Source organism: Somniosus microcephalus, chromosome 2, assembly GCF_052327205.1.
Source record: "Somniosus microcephalus isolate GS21.2 chromosome 2, FLI_Smic_1.0, whole genome shotgun sequence".
Lineage (NCBI taxonomy): Eukaryota > Metazoa > Chordata > Chondrichthyes > Squaliformes > Somniosidae > Somniosus > Somniosus microcephalus.
This window is the reverse complement of record NC_140988.1, coordinates 277,047,569-277,067,662: the sequence shown is the minus strand read 5'-3', so window position 1 is coordinate 277,067,662 and position 20,094 is coordinate 277,047,569. Positions and strand designations below refer to the sequence as shown.

Genomic DNA, 20,094 nt, shown 5'->3' with positions numbered 1-20,094 from the left:
GAAACCTTCACACTTCAATTCCACTCTCACACCTTCAACTCCGATCCCAGCTAAATATACAGCCTGATATTCAGAGAGATCAAAATTAGTGCAATTACCATTCCTAGCGGGCGAGCTAGCACGCACAACCACACATACAACCCGGCACGGGGGTTGATAAACACTAATGATAATAAAAACAACCTTTGCTGTCCAAAGGTATGGTTGTTTGGGGTGAAACAACTCCATTGCACAAACTCCATCATTTTCAAAGTGCGTAGGCTTTAAACGGGAAGGAATATATTCTCCTCTGTCTGAGACGTCCTGAAAGGACTTAATTGAAGAGCAAGAAGATTAGATTTAATTACTCTCCTCCCAAAACTGCACAGCAGCAAACCTAATGTGCAGCGTGAAACTGAACGTGATCTGAGGAAAGTGCAGTGCGCAACTCATTTTTATTTGTTTTAATGCAAAAATGTCACTAACCACAAAGAGGAAAGTAGCTAGCCAAATTTACAAGACAGAAAAGCAGACATATTCAATGTGACTTTCTACCGCGCTCTCTAACACAAATATCTTTTTTTTAAATGCGAACCGCCTTACACGAACGATTTCTACAGCTGCAGGTGGTTCAGAAATGGTCTGTTACTCCCTCGTCCCTAAAATTATAAACAAATAAGCGAATAAAATTGGTTGAATATTGAGAGAAATGGACGTCCTCGCGTCCATGTCAGACATGTTACTACACAGATACCAGAGTCTGGCTAAACCTACAGGATTCCTTTCCAATTTCTATATGTCAATTTGAGCTTAATGAGATGCATTTACAGAAAAAACCCTAACTACCTCTGTGTAAACTTAAAAGGGGTCGCACATAAGCAGCTTATTGCAATAAAATGTAAAGAATGTTTGAAATAAAATAAATTCGAACGGGACACTTACAGCAAGAGATGACGTAATGTTATTGCAAAATAATTGCAAGAAGATCATATTTATAGCTACGGTGTCAAAGACTGGGGTTATCTGCACCCTGGCGACCCTCAGCTGCAGTGCACTACAGCACTGTATTTAAGTATTAGACAGTTGTTAGTGCAATCGTTGGCAAGTATATGGGCTTATCGTCTGCAACCGTCTCGACACGCTTATTGGGATTCAATCAAGAGAATTCGTATGAGTGTATTTTTCCTTCGTGCAAGCAAACATGGGTGTTGCATCCCAGAACTTGCACCGTTGCTTGCCTTTGATACCCTGCGAGTTACTATGGTTTGGATAAGGACAATGTTTTGCGTACGTTCACCGGAGGAAATTTCCACGCCATATCGTGAAACTTGAGCTTTCATTAAACGTTTGTCTGACCAACCTCCAATTCGGTTCCACAGCACATGCGAGTCAACTCTACATCACTCTCACTGATATATTAAGATGATGATCATATGGCCTGCAAATAGAAGTGTTGTTTATTTTACAACGTGTGCCTCGTAGTCAGGAACGAAACCGCATTTGAAGCGTGCCCACACGATAAGGTGGATGCTTAATGTCCCCCATGCAAATTTGTGGCGTGCGCGCACACTCGGCTCTAATTTGTGCAGATTACCCATCTTGTTGGCAAAACAATTTACTTGTATATTGAAACATAGACTATTTATCAAACAAATATGAGGGCACGCTAAAGCATGGATCAATTATATCAGTTGAATAGCTAGAATTCTAGGGTATTTTAAGGCAGGGCTCGATCCCACCGTGCCTCTTGTAACAAATAGGTTGCGGTGGGTTTAAAGCCAATAAATTGTCATAGAGAGGGGTTTGATTGACCTTCCCGACCATCACCTCCTCCCGTAAAGACACACACACACACACACACACACACAGCGGTGTGATGTGAGTCACAAATTTGCTTGTGTTGCTGGAATACCTGTGACATTTTGTGGAAATGTTTAAATTAATTACAACATGAAGTGTATTATCTAAAACACACATCTAAAGATCTGTCAACCAGTATTAAAACAGACATTACAAAAGTCCAAAAGCTGCAATCAGCAGTAAAACGTATTGCCAACATAAAACCGTTCCCCTCTGTTCATGTGAACTGTTCCAATGGATGATATTATGAGCTCTACAGATTATGTGAGCAGAGTGGTTGAAAGTTGGCCATGACACAATCGTGAGATCAGCCTATGGAGACCAGGAGGAACAACAGAAATGTACTCACGATTTCAAACCATCCTATATTATAGCTTGAACAATAAATTGGTTACCAGTCAAGATTTAAAGCATTTATCGTTAATTATTTAGACTATAGATTTAGTTCTCAAGTTTGTATTAATTTACCGAATGAAATTAAATTGGCATACAGTGTATTAAAATATAGAATTAATCAAACTATGGAACTAGTGGCGATAAACAGCTAGATGTGCTTTGCAGGTGATAGCAGCGGTTTGAGGCTGTCAATAGAATATATATATTCAGAAAATTTAATATAGGCAAACCCCTGGGTGAACGGGTGAGTGGAAATGCTACCCTTGTCCAAATGATGGATGTTGCAAAAGGATATCCCCTTTTAAAGTTAGAACTAAAAGGACGAGCGCTCAAAGGGAGCTCCAATGGAGCATTCCTCGTGTCAGAGTACTCTCAGAAACCTAACGTCTTTGGTCTTTATCTTGTCAATTTGTAAATTTAAGAAGGATTGACTGTACTACAGTACTGCTTTATAACGTCATGATGATAGAAGGCCATTGGAGCTTTCGTAAACTGGCGTAAGGCACATAACACTGTTGTTGCTTGGTCCGGCGTAATATCCATTCCAAACTAATGCTTTGCAGTCACAATATCAGTCCCTGTGATGCTATCGCCAGACATGGTTATACGTTAAATGGTCTAATCTCCGTACAATCAGTTTAAAGCTCCAGACTGTTTTTTGTGACTCCTCGAAGAAATTTAAATGTAAAGAAAACTAAATTCAAGAATTCTCATTAGTTGGTATTTTCTAACCACTGCATTCCATGTTTAAAACAAGTTAATTTACTTGCTGGAACATAATTACTAACGACTCCCGCTTCTGATTCTGACTGAGTAGCAATTACAGGTTGGCTGGTTGATTTTGAATAGGAACCTGATCTGAAATTGACAAGTAGATCATTGGGAAAGGGATACTGTGGCTTTAAAGCGCACGCTTTTCGGACAATTTGCTGCAATGTGACAGCGGACAAACTGTTAAATGCTTTGTTTTCTTCCTTGCTGAGCTGTAGTCTGTCACTATAGGCTTCCGCTAAACCACGTGTTTATTTGTCAGTTTAGGACTATTATCAGCAATTATTCTTTGTAATTACGTATTAGGTTTACGCACAGCTGAAACATCGAAAAACCCACCGGTTTCGCCCGCTCGTGCCACCCACGTGTGCTCCTCCTGAATCGCTAGCTCATATCTGAAAAGCCTTGGGTAATTAAGTTTGTTCTAATGTGCATTGTTGATATTGTATAAAAGGCAATCAGAGGTAAAGCTGGTTAGAAGTGTTTATATTTCAAGGGCAGAAGATGCACAGATGGACAGTTCATAGTCCAGCGCTTCAGCCTGCTTCGGCTTTCAGCTCAGTATTTCTGTTGTGTGTCGATTGGTCTCTTTTACTGGCATCCACGCATCTTAGCAGCGAGGAGTTTTAAATGTAACTGCCCTGTTTGCTGACAGGATTTCGCGGAGTCTTCTCGTTATTCGCTCATGGACTGTTTGCGAGCTAGTCTATTTTGCACATCACACAAAAAAAAGTGTGCACAGCGGAACAGCGTTAGTAGGAGCGGCATATGGCCTCACAAGCCAAGTGTGAAACGTGCTGGAGAAATGTTAGTGATTCTCGTCTGTTAGATAAAGCGGACTGTTCGGTGCTTGCATTAGGCAACGTGAATTTGCTCTAAAGAGAAAACGGGCGATTTCAGGGACATATCATTCACATATTAGAAAGGTCTCAGTATTATTCAAAATGTGCAAAGAATTGCAGCTGTCGATTAGGTTTAAAGGGTTTCCATTCGTTTCGGCAATACTTCCGCCCTCCTTGTATTTAGTTGGCGCGGTCAAATGCGCAGATCCCTGGGCTCATCATATCCCACCTAGAAGAGCATTTTTAAAGCTTGTGTGTTGAAATGTAGAAATTAGCAGGTTATGTTGTGAACACGCCGGGCCGTTTTGCTCCAGAACACTATTCCAGCCTTTGCACGAATTCTGAATTGCTAAATCGCGGATATCAGTAAAATTACTTATTCATATATTCAGACTCAATGGTACCCTTGGTATCCTTTCAATCAAACGTGCTCTTATCGAGGTGCTTTCTGCGTATCCCAGGAGTGAGTTTAAAAGCTAAAATTCCTACACCCTCATATTTTGGAAGCAGCATCGCTCTTGCAAAGTACTTTCCCATTATTTTTTTATTGCTTTTCATTAAACCGTATTTTCGCCTTTAAAGGATACTATATAAAAAGTATGGAGTAGCAGTAATCTGCAGTTTGATGCCAGCTTTCTTACCTTAATGTTAGTGCAATTTTCTTACACGTGGCACTTAATACAGGTTGGAAAACCTCGGATGTGCAAACTCGAGAGAATTGATCAGTTCTTATGCTGCACATCGCATTCCTGTCCTGAAGCACACTCCACAACCTTCTCTAGAAAAGAACTAAGACAATGGATTATCTACACGGAGTGTTTCACTATAAACTTGTCCCGTGGAAACCCTGGGTATAACAAGATGCATATGTCGCCCTCGCATTTATTTATTCAAGAAAGATATAAGTCGTAAAACAGTCAATCGAAAACAGTTGTAGTCGCATTTTATTGTTTCGGGTTGTACCATGTCTGCATGAGAAGCAGTATCGCATTTAGCAGAGCGGGCCTGTCCCTTTGCCGCACACTGACCTTGCCCTGCACTTCACTAAACACCTAAGCGCAACGCATTAAAAAGATGAAAAAATACACCTAATTGTATGCTTACTGTAACTAATTCGTAATCCTACTTACAACCCTGCAAACAAGATTTTGTAAAACATATGTTTGTAAAACAAAATTTCCATATCGCATGGGCTGGAAAACCGCATTCTGGAATTGATTTTCATCAGGCAAATGAGTTCGGATTCGAATTACCTCTGACTGGGAAAAGTTTAACTCTGCGATTTTAACCAATCTAAAATAACAACAATAATGTTGAATCTTTGAGGTGTAATGAAAGCTAACAGCCAAAGCTCCAACACCCCCCACACCCCACCGCCAGTTTACAGATACAGGTGCTGCGCTGCTGAATGGAGCGGGGCACTGGAGGAGACGATTGCCAAACACCGAATAGAACGGGGACGCTCAAAGAATGGAAGGAGCAAGACAGAAATATTAGATCAGGGAGCAGAGGCCAAGTAAATGGAAAGAGAAAGAAAAGGAAAAAGGGAAGCAAAAAAAAACACCACGTCGGGACAAGAAAGGAGAACGCTGAAGGGCCCAAATGTTAGGCGATGGAAAGCTGCACCAGCCCCGGAGCCCGGCGCGGACACACACACTCGCAGCCTCTCAGTCAAGACAATGCAAACAGCTGGTGCTGCCCGGGTCGAGCCCTGGACCAATCAGCGCCTGGTGGGGGGAGAGAGGCCGGCAGGAGAGGGGGAGGGGGAACGGGGGGAGCCGGCGTGCGTCTGACGTCAGGCGCGCTCAACGTCAGACCAATGGCGAGGGGCTGGAGGAAGCGCAGGCAGAGTGTGTGCGAGATATCAGGAGCAGTGAGCATGAGCGGCAGGACTGCGCACACCGCCTTTCCGCACAACCCCATCCCCAGTGTCTGGCAGCAACAAGCCGCTCCGACCGCACTCCTCTTAACCGGCCCTACTCTGTGGATATAACCAAGGACTCCCTGCCTCCCCCCCCCCCACCCACACCTCCCCCCCTCCAACCACCACCTAAAAAAAAAGCAAAATCCAAGGGGGAAAAAAAAACCAAAAAAAAACTTTTACACTATAACAAGAAATGGGAGACATGGGAGATCCACCCAAAAGTAAGTTTTCTTCATTGCTGTTACATTTCGAGGATCGGATTCAGGTGCTAGGAGTTGACTAGTTTCGCAGGTCAACTCCTGTAGCTGTAACTTTACTGTTACCTCTGACTTTTTTTTATTGCTCTTGAACATTAATTATGCCGCCTAGCATTTGGGTTTATTTTGTATGTTGTGCAGCAGTAGTCTCAAGGTTCAGGTAAACGATGAAAAGTCTTGCATTGAATCTGCATTGTTAAATGTATTCCCACCACTGGCGATACGTGTGAACAAAATTGCTTTGTAGCAGGGCAGAGTTGAAGTAAAACAGTGCGAAACAATTTTTTGAACATTTGGACTACTTCTTTCAGAGCCTTGTCAGATGTTTCACAGATACACACATCTGATTATTCAGGATCTCTGTGCTAAGATAAGCAAAATTTGATACTGCAGAATAATTGTACTTTTTCTGCTTGTAAAATCCAGATTGCAGTTGCATGAACTCAGTGTGGAATGTATTCTAAACTTTTATATATTTAGCACGCAGTTTAAAAAAGTTTTGCATGCTTCTGGAGATTCTTCATCATTATTTAAAAATGAATTCAGAAACCTACCTCTGCACGCGTTTTGCTGAAAACAGCGTGAACATACTAAGACAAAAATTGAAGTTTATTTCCTGCTGATTTAGTGTATTGGTTAAGCAACTGGCTCAGTACTAAAATATATTTATCTGCATTCCAGTTATTTTAATCTTTTATTTTGGATACCACCTTATTACAAAACAGTCTGAAATATCTCTTTAGATCTATCCAGTAAATGTAACAACTATGTAAAAAAAACTATAGTCGAATATATGTCTGATGGAAGGAACCAAGCCTTTGATCGGTTTCATGACACCATTTTCATATCAATTTACAGAAAAACGCCTTATTTCACTGTGTGTTGGTTGTGGGAATCAGATTCATGATCAGTATATTCTTCGAGTTTCTCCGGATCTGGAATGGCATGCCGCTTGTCTAAAATGTGCAGAGTGTAATCAGTATTTGGACGAAACGTGTACCTGCTTCGTTAGGGATGGCAAAACATACTGCAAGAGAGACTATATTCGGTGAGTGAAGATCTTGGATTTTTAAAATAATGATAATATTCCAGTTCTATTAAGCTATGTTGTCCTTGCGCTGTCTCTAAATGCCCCCCCCCCCGCCCCCCAGTATTAACCCTTCGATGGCTTTTTTCCTATCTTTTTTGCGTTATCTTATCTCAACTGGCGAGTAGACGAGATCAAATTGCCCATTATTTGGCATCGAACAATTGACATATTTAGATAATTCAACTGCTTCCTTTAGTAGGTACAAAAATCTGTGCACTGAGAATATGTGCATTTTGCCGCTCCTCGATCTGCTATCCACAAATCAGAGCTTTAAAAACGTTTATCACTGGAGCTGTTGTTTTAACTGTTTACGAGTGACAACAATTCGTTCAAAACCATCGCTGTCATCAGTTGAGTCTGTGTATTTCCGAATGTTTGTAATTGTGGATTGGAAATGAGGCATGTGAACTGAAAGTGCAAATCAGTTCCTGTGAGCTCTATCTTATGGCGAGTTAATGTAGCACAAGGTGATCTTTTACAACATTGTCATTTTCGACCAGTACCAACACTATTGTGCGCGAGCCGTGGTGTGGATTTGCACGACTTTTACCATTAATTTAAAAACACTTTATATTTTCTACTAAACTGAGGAAATCAAGTCTAAAATGAAGACGGTTGCTGTACACTGAAAAACAAACTAAAATCCGTCGCCACCGATTGGAACACTGACTCTTAAAATAGTGACTTTTACTAATAAATGTTCCAAAATGACAATTTTAGTCTGGATAAAAAATTTAAATCGATCTTTACGATATCAAATAGGACTGCACAGTATGCAAGGATTAAAAATCATACTAGAGTGTATAGAATGTACCCAATCTGAAAATATGTAAATAAACTTCACGTTAGACAGTATGCCAACTGCCTTCATGTTTGTGGATTATGAAGTGCATGGTTCAATTTTTTTTAAAGCTTTAACATTATGTAGAATGGTATCAAGGTTTAGTGGACATGTTCAGGATTAAAATGATCAGAAAATATATTTCACGTTAGGATTAATAGGAAATATAATTTGGTCCATTGTTTGATTTGGACTTTGTGTGTTATGATAAAAAGAAACTGCAAAATCAAATCAAAAGTAATTGTGTGTTGGCTTCTTTGGTCTATCTCTTTGTATTAAAGTATATAACGTATTGGGGACACGTTTGACCCTTTAGTAAAATGTCTTTGGTGCTTTTTGACTTGCAGATTGTACGGAACTAAATGTGCAAAGTGTAATATAGGATTCAGTAAGAATGACTTTGTGATGAGAGCTCGCAGCAAGGTGTATCACATCGACTGCTTCCGCTGTGTGGCGTGCAGTCGCCAGCTCATCCCCGGTGATGAATTCGCGTTGCGGGAAGACGGACTCTTCTGCCGGGCTGATCACGATGTTGTAGAGCGAGCTTCGGTCGGCCCAGACCCCCTCAGCCCCATGCACGTCAACAGACCCCTACAGATGGCGGGTATGTACGCTTTCAAAACTCGGTTTTACTTGAGAGTCCATTCATACGTCATGTAATGAAAACAACTATTTTATACTGTCTCCTACTTCTATTGCAACGTTTTGAACTTTTTTTTAACGTGTAAACGAAGTACAATCGTAAATAATTTCGTGCTGTAAAGTTCAAATTTTGAATTTCTGATTGTTTTACTGGGATGCTTCACTGCAGACCGGAATGTGGGTTGGATTTTGACAATGGGCTCTGTACAGGCGAAACACTCAGCAAGTGCATGTTGTCCTTGTGCCATATATTTTGTACCCTATTATGTATTTTATGTTTGATAGTATTCAGGATAAATTACAAATAACCAATGTAGGAATTATGAATTTGAACATGATAAATGTCTGAACTAGTTTTAAAACTTTTTTTTGCGGGGAGAACTCTTGTGTTTAAAGTTGGACTGTTTTAATTATTATTAGTTCGAGATAAAATCGTTGAAGAAACCTGGTTTCACATAAATGTTCCCATCGCTAATCAAATGAGTTAATCAGATACCATCTTCATATACACAACTTTTATAAAGATTTCCCTGAATCTGAAGTAGACAATTCAACATTAGTACAGTTAAAATATTATGGCAGCACCATTTTCTAGTGACAGCGTATTATATTTGTACACAATGCTTATGCTTTATAAGTATAGCTTCCTATGAATGTTTATGTAAATGAAGACATTACTATTAACCATAGAATTTGAGATATGTTTTAAGGTTTCCCGAGAATTACCTCTATAAACCAAATATGTTTAATGGCCTTCATAAATTGATGTATCAGTTTATAACGCTCAGAGATGATCTGATGTAGTCTTTTATAGTCAGCCAGGGCTTTATACTGTCCTTTCTTTTAAATCTCCTCCCCCGCCAAAAATAATCGGAATACATTTGGCCTTATTCAAATACATTGCATTCCGAAAGGGAATCGATTTGAAACCTACATAATTATGTGTTTGAAGACTTTTCAAATAGCGTCTGTCGAATTCGATATTTCATTCCAGTGTAAATATTAGATCTTATTGTTACACAGCGATAGTGCTGAGTTCCTTTTTGTTCTTTACAGCAGGATGTATTTCGGAGCTGCCCAGAATTGCAAATGTATATGCTAATCACCCCACTGATAATGCTGAATTGCATTTTTCACAATACGATCTGGTGGCTTTTAAGAAACTTTAATAACTCATTTAAAGGGATACCACCCCATATGTACTACCTTGTCCGTTTATAATACCTTGTCCGTTTTATTACATTTTATCAAATGCATTGCAGTATGTTTCTTTGCATAAACGGAAAATTATATTGATCTATGACCATAAGCTGATGACAATTAAATACTGTACTGCTACATAGGAAATGTTATTCAAATACGTTTCCATTTAGACCTCTTTCACAGAAAACTGTATTTCAGGGAAACATAATTGTAGCCGGACTTTTGAAAATCTAGTTTTACTGGCTGCACGGTCCACAGAACCTTTCAAAAACACATCAAACGCTGCAATTCTCTGATCACACCCATGAAACTTTGCGGGAGCCCCGTTTATCACATCACATATCAGACTGCATGGAGAGTGGAGCCTGGCTCTACATAGTGCAAAACAAAGTTGCTGCAATGCAAACTTGCACACAACAACGGCGACCATAGAAGAAACGATCGCTTGGCTTCCTTACAGAGTCGCTTGATGTGCTTCTATCCGAACTACATTTGTATGGATTTGACTGTAATTAGTATTCTGATAACTAAAGAATGCGGTTCTTGTTGAAGCCGAACCTGAAACCCAGTCCAATAAAGAATTGTTTCTGATTCATTTAAATTTAATTGGCACCTACAGATAGTGTAGTGTAATATAAATACACTACATATAGTATACAAGTGATACTTGATTTATTCATTTTGGCTTTTCGACCTCATGCAGTTAAATCAGTTTGGAAGTCATGCCGGACAGTTCCGAGATTACTTTTAACTAGATGTTCTTGTTACCTCAGACCTTATGTTTCATTTAAGAACAGATTCTCTGACAAACGCGAAATATACTTGTTTTCTAAAGCCAGTATTTATTGCAAATTAGTTCACGCAGTCCCATTAATACGGCTCCAAGATAGTTTTAAGATTTAATTTTATTGTCCGAACAAACATTAGACCACCTATTGCCCATTATGCTGTTCAACAAACTCAGGATATGCTGCCTGTTTTTACAGCAGAGCCCATTTCTGCCCGACAACCAGCTTTGAGGCCGCACGTTCACAAACAACCCGAGAAGACGACTCGGGTGCGGACAGTTCTGAACGAGAAGCAGCTCCACACGTTACGGACTTGTTACGCGGCCAACCCCCGGCCCGACGCGCTCATGAAGGAGCAGCTCGTGGAAATGACAGGCTTGAGCCCCCGTGTCATTAGAGTCTGGTTTCAAAACAAGCGCTGTAAGGACAAAAAAAGGAGCATCCTAATGAAACAACTGCAACAACAACAACCCAACGACAAAACAGTAAGTGCTTTTGTCTTCCTAAACTTTCATGGAAACTTTGACACGAAAAGTGTCTATTTCAGTTGACAGCATTGCAAGCTGTCCCATCATGTTCAAAACCTGAACCTTTTCATAAGGAATGATACAATTCTAGTAATAAATATACTGCGGTACTAATTTCCCATTTCAAATACACCGATGCCTAAGTTAAATAATACCCTTCTAATTCACGTTTTACAGTACGTTAGCTAATTCTTGGTGCATCCGAATTACTTTGTAATACGGTATGCATAACTTGAACGTACCGTTTTTTAAATTAATGGACACAGATGAAAATATACTTTCTCTTTTTTCTCTGCTTGGCTTTGAAATGTTGGGTGTGACAATTAAAACGCAATTCTTAGAAGTTATCTTTTAACCATCGCCATTAGATTTAGGGCAACCCCTTTTTACCTTTTGTATCGTAAACCAAATAGTGGGTTACCTTCACCAGATCAAAGGTGTTTTTGAAGTGAATGAATATCACATTTCCAACACTGGAAATGGCCTTTATTTAAATATATTACAAACTTTTGGTGACACTTAGCTCTTGGCTGTGCAGCGATGATACTGGTGACAATCGCTGTTCAACATCATTAGCATTTTATGCATGAATTATCAAATTTGAAGACCTTGAGAAGATCCAGTGTTGAATATCTAGTATTGCAATTCACTATTTTACTGTTACACATATGAAATTGTTTGGAAAACATACCACCATATGCACTGGGAGATCTTAAATTGCATGCTGCATTGTTGCTGGGAGACAGGAAGCGGCTTACATGAAACTTTAAAGTGTTAACATTACAAGGTACAGAAGGCTGTGTTGAGGTGCATGCGTTATTAACAAAATAAAGAAAGAAAGATGGATAGATGTGCATTGTGTTAATAAAATTAAATCATAAGTACTGTTGGTGTTCTTTTTTTTGAAGAATATCCAGGGGATGACAGGGACTCCAATGGTAGCTGCCAGTCCTGAGAGACACGACAGCAATTTGCAAGCCAATCCAGTGGAGGTGCAAAGTTACCAACCGCCTTGGAAAGTTTTGAGTGACTTCGCTTTGCAGAGTGATATAGAACAGCCTGCATTTCAGCAACTGGTGAGTGCCAGCAACATGCAGAACACCATCACCACTACCACAATACAGACTGCACCAGAAATCACTGCAATCAGGGGACCTGCTACACACCAATCCATATATAGACAATTCATGGATATAAAAATTGCAGAATCCCTCTTTTGCCAGCCTTAGTATTTTCATTTTGACGACCATCAAGAACATAGGGAGGAAAAAAACCTATTTTGTTTACCCAAGCTTTCTCCCACAGATTCAAATAGTTTGTGTTTAACATTATACACTGAAGATGACTGTTGTTGTCTGAAACATACACTTCTTTCATTTTATTCCAAATATTGTCAAACAGGCATTTTAAATCAAATGTTTCAGATTCAAAACACTACTGATTATTTTAATGAAGGCGGGGGGGGGTTGGGGGGTGGGGGGGGTGCAGGATTGAAGGCAGGGCACATGAACCATGGGATAAGCAGATTTCAGTTTAAAATACAACCAATGAAAATGAAACAAAATGGATGCTGTTGCAACATTTTCTCAGCAATAGGTTTAATGTTATTAAAAGTGGGCGGATTGGTAATCAGGAAACCCCTTCCACTAGCCTTCTGAGTAAATATTATCTGTGAAGAATGGAGCTGATGGTACTTTATTTCACCTAACTCTTTTGTAAAGGTGAATATAAGGTGTCCAACTTTATATGATCAGAGTGATGGCAGAGTTTTGTCACTGAATAATTGGGCGTGATTTAATTGTTTAGAATGCGCTACACTGGCTGTTTTATATTTCTTGGAAGTATTGCAAACCCACAGTTACTATACTGAATTGAAGTATAGCTAAATGGTGCTTCCCTGTGGTATATAACATACAACATGTTTGGGTTACTTAAGTAAAGATATTGGTATAAAGGTGTATGCAAAATGCATGTAATGTACAATAAAATGTCTCAACTTTGTAAACCCATTTCAGTTTAACTGCTTGAGGCCAGTGGTGGCCCCTTTGCAAGGTGTCCCAAAACAAATGATAGAAAAAGGTCCTGCCTTTTCTATTGGGAATACACTGCACTTTCATGTCATATATATTTATATATATATATGGTGACAGGAAACATTCTCTTGCTTCAAATTGCAAAGAAAATGCAGTACTCAAGGGGTTAAATGGATATGTGATGTTTTACAATAAATAATGAATTGCTGCAAAATATATTAATTCATAATGTACTTTTGGAAAAAAATGTACCATTTTACACCATTAAATGATGTTGCATTGGGAAATGCAACTAGACCTACTTGTGCTTTGCTATGAGACCTTGATTATTTGCTTTGCCATTGTTTTCAACTTAGAGATATATAGCACTTTAAAGGTAACTTGGCAAAAAGCGCTTTCTGTTTATTGTAATTTGATTGTCATTAATGATAAAATTAATACAAACCATTGTACAACCATAGTTACAAAAGTCCAAAATATATTTTTAATGAACGTAATTTTCTGATATGTGTGACTTTGGATTAATGTCAACATTTTAAAGAGGCCGGAGATCATTGATTTGCTATGATTTTTACAGGTTAATTTTTCAGAGGGAGGGCCAGGTTCTAACTCCACTGGAAGTGAAGTAGCGTCCATGTCCTCCCAACTCCCTGACACACCAAACAGCATGGTAGCGAGTCCTATAGAGGCATGAGGAGCCTGAACTCTCAGTGCAGCCCTACAGAGAGCCACGAGGAACCCTGGACCCTCAAAACTCTCTGGCCCACACTTTTTTTTAAAAAAAAAGTTCATGCAACCTGGTCCATGTCTGATCAGAAAGCAGCCATCATCCGTTTGCACGAAGTCTCTGTGTTCAAACAACCAATGTTGTACCCTAGCAACACTGTGACGACAATCAGACACTAGAGTGGGATCTGGCTACAAGTGCAAATAGAAGAGACTCCCGAGGCATCCGGGACTTCATGCAAAGACATTTTTGAAGATATAGAAAAGGATGTACGTTCGAGTGATCCTGAGGGATGTGATTTGAATGTGTTGCACACACAGATAAGATGATCCAGTGGAAAGACTATAGTCCCAACATCTTCAATGGTGCTGCCTAGAAAAGACATCAGTGGGTCAGCTTTGCCAAAAAAAAGAAGAGTCCCATACATCTGCAAAAAGTGGACTGGAAAGACAATCGTGACATGCAGAATGTACCACAGCCTAAGTAGTTCAGTGACTGTCCTATAGGATCAGTTCTGAAAGGTATAGTTGCATTTTTGCAATGCTTTTAGTTGACCTATAACTAAGGACTATTGGATCCTAGATCATTAGCATGTAGCTGGTTCATGAGATTACAGTCCCTGCAATGAAAGAATGAAGGCAACTACTGATAATTCATTTTTTTTATTTTTTATTAAAAAGCTCAAGCATTGCAACAAGGTATACCTCTTTTTGCCACAGCTTCGTGGGATTTGTGTGTGAACTCGTGTCCGTCCAGAATTGTCCCAAAGATGTGTATACTCCTAGGTTAAAACAGTTATCGACAACGGTTTTAGCTCTGGAAAGAAACATTTTGTTTGTTCTTGTACTGCAAAAATTATAAATAATTTATTATTTATTGTCGACAGACTTGCCACTTTTCATGTCTTTTTGACATTTTATGTTTGCTGAAGTAAAAGATGTACTGTGGTCTTTGGAAAACATGTCTAATTTTATGTGTCCTGTCTTTTCTTGAAGATTATGTAAAATAAAAAAATGCCATATGTAGAAATATATCTTCAAGATTATTTCACTAATAAAAACTTTGAGATAACTGAAAAATCATATGAGCCTTTGCAGATTCTGCCATTACATTTTGATAAATTAGCTTGGAGGGTTAACTGCTTTTAAATCAATTTTTAATTGCTTTATACTTAAATGTACTTACTAAAAGACATCCATACGTGACTGATTTTAATTAAGGGGAAATTTTAATCGCCTGTCCTTTAAAGACTTGAAGCAATAAATATTTATTTTTGTACCTTTTCCTTGTGAGAAAATAGTAGATAAAATATCTGCACTAGCCTTGAAAAACACATTTAATTAATTTGAAGGTAAAGAATGATTAATAAATAAAATTCAATTCCACGTCATTTTTTCTATTTTAAACTTTTACTAAGAAATAATATCCTTACCACTTATTTTCCTTTTCACTTTCTTTTTGCATTTCATCGTTTTATTAGCATATTTCCAGTTGTTGAGTCAGCAGCATTTCAAGCAGTTTACTTCAGCTCAAATGTCTATTGATCAGTGCCGATCAGTTTGGCTGTGGTAAACTTGGCACAGCAGATTTGGAAAGTCCCGGTATTGGCTGGTAGAACGTGTTGGCGGTTATTGTAACAGTAGGTCGATTGATATGGTTCCTTATATAAGGATTGCGGTGTGTCTGACAAAAGGAAGTCTTGACATTCAGTGCTGCTGATGTGTTGTCTTTTTTTCTGTAGACGGGTAAACACTTCTGAGCCAAACATATAGGATAGGAATAGCGTCTGCTTTATTTATCTGTAGCAATCTGGTTAACAAGACACTTCCCGTGACACGTAACACCTTTAAATAAACAAGCGACCCCCATTTATATTGGCGGTGGGCAAATAGTTCTATCTCAGAAATAGACGCCACAGTTCGTTTTCTTTAGTTGTGTGAAACTATAGATTGACATGGACTAAGTTGTAGCTATAGGATACCAACCACAAAGATACTGGTTGAGCGTTGCCTTTAACAGACTGTTATCTTTAATATTTCTGTGAACACATGGTTGTGATGGCATCAGTTACTAGGAAACAGCAGAGTCATTTGGGAACTTACATCCGCTCTCATCACTGCAGAATCTCTCCCAACTGCTGGGGCCAATTGATTTTTATCAAGAGTCTGGCAACTTCCTTTCCTAAAACAAAATCGATCCTGTAAGTCATGATTTAAATTCATAAAGATTACCACTTAGATCCTCTCATAATATACAGGGGGTGTGACACCTCGACGTGAAGATTGTTAAAATGTTAATTTAAATAAAACCAGAAAAGTTTGATTTTAAAAAGTTCCCAAAGGTCTGTTGCAAACACGCTGAAACAACAAAAGTATTCGTACTTCTCATTTACATACATTTTAATTTTGCCCCTGCCACCTGGAAACTGCGTAGGTCAGTAGTGGGTAGATTTAACTAAATGCCTATCAGTATGATTTCGATAGTCACTGAATCAATCTAATGCGCCATCAAAATGGACAATTGCTCCCTCACTAACCATCCGGTCTGCGCTTATCTTCTTGACCTTCTTTGTCCATTTGGTTTGCCCGTGCAGGATTTTCAATTTAAATTCACGGTTGAGAGCTTAGTAGATGCCAAGCCCACCTTCTTTGCCCCAATAGCTTAATTTACTTCCAACCATAATGTAATGAAGTACAGCCACAGCAGAGTGACGCTACTGTATAGCAGGGTGAAGAAAATGCCAAACTGCTTTTTGGCCGCCGGTGATTAACATTCAGAAGTCATTGTTGAATCGGGGGATAAGGAAAGCGAGATAATGACAGGAGTTAAAGGAAACAGATTCCTTTAAGGCACGCCGAAAAAAGAAACTCCGCTAGCTTCAGTAGAACTTTAGACGATTGGATACTTTACTACTTCTGGAGAGCAAAATTCAAAAAAATATGTATTGTTGTGGACAAATATAATGGATGGGCTTAAGTAAAATGTTTTTAGGTGCAACAGTGCGGGCTGCATTATTAAGCAATGGCCGAAAACGCATCCAAGGGTTAAATGACAAAACTCAGGCAAATTCTGCTGCACTTCATTAGTGAGGTATTCTAACATTGTATAATCGCGCTCTCTACACACACACACACATGTCTGTGTATACATGAGTGTGATGTACAGCATTGTAATATATTTATTGCAAATGAATAAACAATTGTTTCGACTATTTACAATTGTGAGTGGAAAGCTGCGGATGGGGTTAATATTTAAATTGATCTTAATTGCATTATTTCGATTGCACGCGTTTTTGGAAATATCAAGAAACTTCACGCCTTTGATTATCAAGGGTCTCAAAAACGGTAGCTTAAGAGCGCGACTAACCAAATGAATAATAAGTAGCAGTTCTGTAGAAGGTTTATTAATGTCGATTGTGTTTAGAAATATGCCCGGGTTGATGTACGCTTTATGAAAAGAATGTTTTTTTTAAGTTTGTTAATGAGCTGTACAAGCGTTTTTTTTTAAATGTCTCTAATCCTAGTGGCCAATGCGAACTTGCCCGGTTCTTCTGGTGGAGGTTCCTGTTCTCAGTGTTGTTTGTCCTGATAGTGGAACAAGCCACTGAATGACAATGTTTGAGTTCAGGCGCCACAAAAACAAACTTTACAGCTCGATGTCCGAGCATTTGATGAACGATCCCTTTATATACAACTCAAAATACGAGGCTTCCCAACCGATGAAAAAAGTATACAACATAAAACAGGGAAGAGGTTTTTATTTTCAATTTCCATGCAATTCTATTCAGTGCTCCTAATTATTTCTTACTGTAATTCCGTCTGCACTAAACCAGTTTCCGTCCCCTCCCACCTTCGGCTGTGAACCGCAAATCATGTTCTTTTTGAAGTCAGCCCCGTGCTAATGTAATCTCTGTTATGTTTACTTAAAACCCATACCTAGCTCTTTAATTTAACTGGAAAATATATAATTATTATTCCACAGACAACTAAAACATAATTATGTGTTGAGCATTTTAAGCAAAGCTTTTGACAGATAATGACAGATATTCAAATGAGGATATAAACTGTAAGATATTTCTCTGCAGCACCAAATCCCAGCCTTGTATTTCACGGTAACATTGCTGGTGTGATTTTCTTCATCTACAAAATGTTCAAAAAGCTATTTTTTTGAATATATAGAACTCTCAGAATGCTGACTGGTATCCAATATGATGTAATAAATAAATTAACTTTTGTTATACTACAGTTACATGTCATGAGAAATCGAAATGGCCAATAAATTCTATTCTGAAGTATATATATTATATATATATAGATATATTAGAATATACACTAGTAAAGTCAATCGTTATTTACACCCTTCCCATCGTTTGGTTGGGAACCATTAACTTTAGATTGGTGTCTATTTCCGAAAATCGCTCCTTCTTAAGACTGTGAAACTGCTAATTGTGTTTATGGCCTCGGGGTTTTCTATATATTGAAGGAGATCTTACAGAAGCGAAAACAACATTTAAATCGTCCCAGTGACATATACGGCCTCAGGGGAGCAAACTGCACCTCGGAAGAGGAAGGTGTGTTTTGTTTTTTGTTACCATTTTGAAGACTGTGTCTGTGTGTGTGGGGGGTGGGGAGCGGGGGGGGGGGAGTGGGGGTGGTGCTGATCACGTTTGAAACAGGTTGGTGTATCTTTGAGCCTAATCAAAACAAGTTTGACTTGTGAGGTCCTCACGTCTAGACAGAGCTGGACTCTCGGCGGCTCCTTATCTGAGAATGGAATCAGTTCACAGAGGTTCTCAATGCCCAGAGCTAGGAGCTGGCATTCCGGGACAAGGGGACCCACAGCTCACTCTGACACAACTACCTAACCAGACCCCGTCAGTGGCAGACTTTCCGACCAGGAGAATGTTATACACTTTGGTAACCTTTTCACAATGTTCTAGTCAGTTGACATGTCCGTCACCGTAAAATGTACATTCTGAGACTATAAACTGCAATATCCTTCACTCCTCCCCCCAAGACCCATTGGAAGGTTCACTGGCCAATTTCAATTTTATTCCATGCATTATCAAGTGGCCTAGATTTACTCGACTTCATTTACCAGAGAGATGGCCAGCAAATATATTATCGTATTATAGTGGCATAAAATCAGAGAGTGCAGGTAAAACATGAAATTAAATGAGACACTGGCTTTTATTGTCTTGTATAGATTAATATTATGCATTAGACCGCCGGTTTAAATATTTTACGTAACGTTTTCCATTTTAATTTACTTCTTTTGACCACATTGTCAGAAGCGTCATGACCCACATTGTATTATCTGCACATGCCAGCTGCCTCACAACGGGACAGCTGCTGTGTATTTCTGACTAAAAAACAATGTCCAGTACTGTGAAGTAATAGGTACCACAGGTCTTTTTAAAGTTGCGATGGGGTGGGGGAGCGGGAGAGGTCTGTGCCACTTTTAAAATATGCCTGTCCACAGTTCTGATGAGCAAAAAACTCATAACATACAGCATGTGTACACTTGACTCGGTGCATTCCCACCGAACGCTCAGATGAACCAGTTACAACATTCTGTGAGCCGCTTTTAAAATTTGTACCGTGAGACTTTTCAGAGTTTAGGCATTTGTTTAAACAGTGAATATCAAGATTTCTTTGTGAAAATTATTTTGTAATTTCTACCCCCAAGGGATCACCCTGAACTCTGCCCGCAGGGCTTATGATAAAAACGGTTTTGTAAAATAGTAAGACAATTTCAAACACATATCTTTCATCGTAAGAAGGGATTAGGAGGCTCTTTAAAGGTGTCCTGCAGTACCAAATGCGTTAGTTTTAAGTATGAAGCGATATTGATGTCTTTACCAACTCATGTTATAGTATTAATTATGCGGTGTGCCTGGTGTAGGAAAATTGTCAGATTAGCATCGAATTACTTGTAATACCAACTTTGGTGGCACATGACATTGCAAGTGGCATATAACTGGAAGTCCTTTAACAAGAGCATAGACTGGGGGGAGGGGAGGTGGCTAATAGTTTTCTGTAATTGAACGTAATTAGCTGCTTTTGCAACATTAGCAGTTCACAACAGCGTGTTGGCTGTAAAATACGTCTCTTGTGTGGTTGAGGTGGCGGTTTACAGATTATATCTTACCATACAGGCCGAATCAATGTCAGGATGTTACAGTGTGACTTCTAGCTTGTCTTGTGCAAAACTA

The 20,094-nt window shown here is 39.1% G+C and overlaps 1 protein-coding gene across 4 annotated transcripts; it reads left to right on the top strand.

Annotated features, from left to right (window-relative positions):
- The first annotated feature begins 5,683 nt into the window (after positions 1-5,683).
- On the top strand, positions 5,684-14,829 carry LOC147123416 (insulin gene enhancer protein ISL-1). Of its 4 annotated transcripts, none has more exons than XM_085972560.1 (6): positions 5,684-5,993; positions 6,888-7,077; positions 8,308-8,564; positions 10,795-11,078; positions 12,029-12,196; positions 13,731-14,829. In XM_085972560.1, exons 1-6 carry the CDS (start codon positions 5,966-5,968, stop codon positions 13,845-13,847), a joined length of 1,044 nt encoding a protein of 347 aa, XP_085828686.1. In that variant the 5' UTR covers positions 5,684-5,965; the 3' UTR covers positions 13,848-14,829. The 4 variants fall into 4 exon arrangements, with proteins under 4 accessions (XP_085828686.1, XP_085828680.1, XP_085828672.1 ...); XM_085972554.1 differs by having other exon boundaries at positions 10,792-11,078; XM_085972546.1 differs by lacking the exon at positions 13,731-14,829 and having other exon boundaries at positions 12,029-12,580.
- The last annotated feature ends 5,265 nt before the right edge of the window (positions 14,830-20,094 follow it).

Coding starts and splice junctions, on each gene's coding strand:
- LOC147123416 (XM_085972539.1), top strand. CDS start 5,966: ATGGGAGACATGGGAGATCCACCCAAAA. Junction 5,994..6,887: donor CATGGGAGATCCACCCAAAA/GTAAGTTTTCTT, acceptor ATCAATTTACAG/AAAAACGCCTTATTTCACTG. Junction 8,565..10,791: donor CAGACCCCTACAGATGGCGG/GTATGTACGCTT, acceptor CTGTTTTTACAG/CAGAGCCCATTTCTGCCCGA.